The sequence below is a fragment of the Mytilus trossulus genome, chromosome 2 (assembly GCF_036588685.1).
Source record: "Mytilus trossulus isolate FHL-02 chromosome 2, PNRI_Mtr1.1.1.hap1, whole genome shotgun sequence".
NCBI lineage: Eukaryota > Metazoa > Mollusca > Bivalvia > Mytilida > Mytilidae > Mytilus > Mytilus trossulus.
Genome location: NC_086374.1, coordinates 55,946,214 through 55,951,146, shown reverse-complemented (window position 1 = coordinate 55,951,146; position 4,933 = coordinate 55,946,214). Strand labels below are relative to the sequence as shown.

The window sequence follows — 4,933 nt, the reverse complement described above, 5'->3', positions numbered from 1 at the left end:
GGATCATAAAGAACTGTGCGAAGACCTCAAACTTTGCGGGAAGACGAAAATGGACAATGAACACTCAGAAGATTGTATTATATTTGATCAAATACTGTTTTATTATTTTGAATATGTATATGTTATAGAATATTTTAAATGAAAAATATTGGAGAACTTGTTTTAAATTTTAGGGAATGGCTATTCATGTTTGAGGGCAAACATTATTTTTCAAAGGTGGGGAGAGTGTAACAAAATGGGGGTTCTTTGAAATGGAACTTGTTTTCCCTAAAATTGTGTGATGATGTTGCCACTTTCAATGCCAAGACCAAATTTCAAATTTGCCAAGACGTTAGAAACGTAATAATATTACGACGTCACCGATACTATCAGATTTTCAACGTTGACGTTCCTATCGCTTTTCGCCATGCATAGGACGCCTACTATTTGTTCATTGCATGCTGCGGCGGTTGTGGATAGTTGGCTATAAATTTAGGAGGAGGAGCAATAAACATTAAACATTAAACATTACGAATAAAGAAATAAGTTGATTTTTGCCAACCCCTAAAAATAAAAGAAAACGGAAACTATTGCAAAAAACAGCAGTAAATTAATAAAACAGCCCTCAAAACAACGCAAGTTAGAAAAATCGAGAGTTTCAAGTTTCCATAAATGAATATTGGGGATGGATTCTAACCCTTTGATTGTCCTTCATATTGACTTACCACATTCTTTTTATTTATCATAGACGTATGCGCCACATCTCCTTTTATCTATCATGGACGCATGTACCACATCTCTTTTTATTTATCATAGACGTATAGTACAACATTTCCTTTTATTTATCATAGACGTATGAACCACATCTCCTTTCATTTATCATAGACGTAAGTACCACATCTCCTTTTATTTATCATAGACTTACAAATGTATGTACCACATCTCCTTTTATTTATCATAGACGTATGTACCCGGCACATCTCCTTTTATTTATCATAGACGTATGTACCCGGCACATCTCCTTTTATTTATCATAGACGTATGTACCACATCTCTTTTTATTTATCATAGACGTATTATATGTACCACATCTCCTTTTATTCATATAAGACGTACTATATGTACCACATCTCCTTTCATTCATCCGTTACGTATTTGCCACATCTCCTTTTATTTTGATTTATGTGTCAATGCTAAGGTTTTTTTCCCGTAATGTTCGCATGATTGCATTGCATTGCTAATAATTCTATACAAATCATTGTATACAAGAAAAGAAAAAGATATGCACATAGTAATGTATAAAGAATAAAGTTGCAATTCGAAGAAATGCAAAATTCTACTAGCATTCATGATAATTATGAACTATGATCTTGTCTAATTTAATTTTAATTGCTTGTTTTGTACTTTTTCTTAATTGTGTCCTGAGTTTTCATATGTGTTATATATATATAATAACATCATGCAACAGCTGGTAACCTGGTTCACTATAGTTTTGGGGGGAGGAGGGGTCATAGATGTATTAAAATTAACATAATGTTATGAATTCACCGTAAAATTGAAAAACGTTCCATGAACTATTTTGTGACGTTGGCGGGTCTTTTTTAAAAAATTTTTTTTAGGAAAGCCAGAGTTCCCCATCCGCGGGAGATCTTACTTTTGGATAACGTGTTATTTAAGTTAACTGCCTTTTTTTTTCTTTTTTGTCAGTCTCTTGACAACTTATAATACTTGTATATTTTAGACATCCTTATTTTAAAAAAATAATTAAAATTTATAACATGTGAAAATCTTTATTATTTGTAAATGTCAAATTTGTTACTGTTCGTCGCACAGAACTAAATGTCGGTTGAAACATAAACTATGCACACCGCGGAGACATCTACCACATTGTAATCTTGATCGCTTCCTTCTTCCGTTACTTCGATATGAACATACAACACAATCTTTCACTTTGCCGTTGGCTAATCTTCGAAGTTCTTTCTTTCGATTTTCTAACTGACCCGGAAATCTATCTCTCATGTGTTCCATTGACAAACTTTCAATTACCTCGTGAATGAACTGGAGGCGTGATAGTGGACGAGGGTTGTTTGAGTTTTTTTTATAAAGAATGTACGCATTTATCATGAATCTTTGAAAAAGATTAAACATAATTTTTTTCCACATTTTGACGGTTTTCCTCTCATCGTTGTAGAATGCTGTGAACATGTCATTTCGATCTACTCCTCCCATATTTTTGCTGTAACTTTCTATGGCGGTTGGTTTGCCACGAGGTGTAACTCGTGCATTGCAAAATGTAGACACTAGGCGAACTGGTTTCCGTTTGTTTTGTCTGTATGCACATACTAATGTTTCTTGTCTTCTCATAAATACATATTCATCCGGACGTAATTCTGGGTTTTTTATTCTTTGTGGCATTGGTCGGTTACTTCTTAAAGTTCCAGTCATAAATGTCCTATTTAAAAGTAGTTCTGATGCTAGTGATAGACTAGAAAAGAAACTATCACAAAACACGTGGTATCCTTTATCAAATAAACAACTAACGTTCAGTAGACTTTTAACAACCATACTACTTTGGAGTTCCCCATCAGGCACAGGATCGAAACGACGACCTCTATAAACAGTACTATGTACGAGATAACCGGATATAGATTCTACCAGCATCCAAAGTTTAATGCCAAATTTGTGACTTTTTGTTGGTATATATTGTGTCATTACAGAGCGCGCACGTGTCCCAACCAAAGACTCATCAATCGATAGGTTTCTTTCAGGTGTATAAAGATATTTGGATCGCATGTTCAATGAATCAAGAATCGGCTTAAACTTGGCTGATGGGTCATATGTTGGATCATTTCTGCCTGAAACTTTACGATTATCAACAACATGTAAAAATTTTAGAATTAATTGAAACCTATTTCTTGGAAACATCTTTCTAAACCACTTGTATTCTTGTTTCCCTTTCTTCCAGTAGCACTGTAGTGTCGGTCTCTTATTCAGTCCCATATTGTAAATAGCGGCAAGAAACCCTTTGAACTCATTAATTGTGAGCGGTCCAGTCTTAATCCACTGGTGAACACGTGAATGTCTACATCTGTTGATCCTTTGCATGTTGGTTTTGATAAATGATCGGGCATATCTGAAATATAAATGTCATCACATTAGAAAATATATACGCCAAAGGATGTAAAATAGTTTAACTGTAAATTTATTAAAAACGGATATCAAAATTTACTATACACATGCTTATTATTTGAATTTTCGTTTTGTAATACCGCACTGTATTTATCGAGCTGTAAATACGTCAATATAGAATAAGAAATCAATCAAATTTTAATATTTTTTCTAGCTGCATCATATTTTTAAATGTCTGTTAATATTCCGGTCCGGTACGGCCCGTTAATTTCATGTTTATGAAATAAGCAATATTTTCGTCAATATTTTTGAGGATCTATAAAGATTCTTTTTGGGTGTTTTTGGTCTACCTGGGCGTGTACCGTGGGTATTTATAAACCTATAAATATTACATATTTCATGTTTTCAAAATAAAAAGGGGTTTCTCACTTATCTAATTAATGAAATGAAACATGAATACGTGTTTGCATTGAAGTAAATGATTTTCGTTAATTCAAAAAAAAAAATGCTTGTATAGGTCTTTATCTATAAAAAAAAATAGTACATTATTTTCGGCGGCAAAATAAGAATTCCGCATCTACGATCCCAAATTGCGTTCGCAAAATGAGAAAACGTAGTAACACACAATCAATATACAGTTTATATTCATGATACGCGCACCCAAAATTTTTAATAATGCCTTTGGTTGTAGATCTATTCACTTTGATAATTCTACTAGGCTTTTCACTTCTTTTGTAGTTATTCTAAACATCGGGAAATTGTGCAAGCTAATATTTCTTTTAAAATTTTTAAATGGGGATGGTTCGGGGGAGGTTAAAAATAATCACTAGATTAGATTTTTAAAAAAGGACATTCGCATGCAGACGAAACATTTGTATGTTGAATTATACTGATACATTTTGAAGGAAAAGTAAAGCTATGAACCAACTCAATTATCATCATGTGAAAGTATGACAAAACAGATATATACTTTATCAATAGTATTGTATCAGTTTTATGAAGACAGAAATGCCAAAATAGCGAGCTTTTTTTACCTGTTTGTTTCTTGGACTATCTTCTTCATAAGATTGACTGTAAACATGAGCATAAAATATGCTATTGCAGGAGCTCCTCTGTCTGGCATATTTTTTACACCACTTTCACCAATAAATTCGGGGTCTTCAGCGATTTCTTCCGGCGGAAAAATGCGGAACCAAGGATTTGCGATATTCGCCATATTTGCCGTATTTCGCAACGCTCCCGTTGACGTCATATATTCTAAGACGACGTTCATATTCGTGCAATTTCCCGTAGTTTTCCTCACAATACTATTTTGGAAAAATGGCAATTTTGCAAATGCAAAGAAAAGCTTAATAGAAGAACTTGTAAATGCCGGTCAGATATTTTTTAACTATCAATTCAATTGTTAAATAATAAATACCATTTGTTCTATAAATCGCAACAGTTGATGTTTAGTCTTGAAATTGCATTTTGCATGGAACGAGTTTATTGCCCTATAGGGTTATACAAAATATTGAACTTATGTATGCAAACATGTTTATTCTAGTCCGGCGGCTACAAGCATATTTCAGAAGAATTGTGCACATCCTGTTACAAGCATGAAATTTGGCATAGACCTTCCTCAACTATTACTCTTTTATTTAAGATAGGGAGGCATTTGAAAAAAATGTCTCACTTCCGGTGAAATCCAAAATGGCGGACGTCATACTTAAATCATCCCAATATCGAAGGCTAGCGTGTAAAAATGTGTTATTATCATGCTGCTATCATAATATTTGGTACAGACCTTTTTTTTCTGCTACTTTTGGATAAATTAAATAAATTA

At 33.3% G+C, this 4,933-nt stretch overlaps 1 protein-coding gene across 1 annotated transcript; it reads right to left on the bottom strand.

The window, feature by feature from the left end:
- Nucleotides 1–336: 336 nt before the first annotated feature.
- LOC134707624 (piggyBac transposable element-derived protein 4-like) lies at nucleotides 337–4,472 on the bottom strand. Its single transcript, XM_063567567.1, has 2 exons — nucleotides 4,143–4,472; nucleotides 337–3,112 (listed from the first exon to the last, which is right to left on the bottom strand). Exons 1-2 carry the CDS (start codon nucleotides 4,379–4,381, stop codon nucleotides 1,795–1,797), a joined length of 1,557 nt encoding a protein of 518 aa, XP_063423637.1. The 5' UTR covers nucleotides 4,382–4,472; the 3' UTR covers nucleotides 337–1,794.
- Between the last annotated feature and the right edge of the window lie 461 nt (nucleotides 4,473–4,933).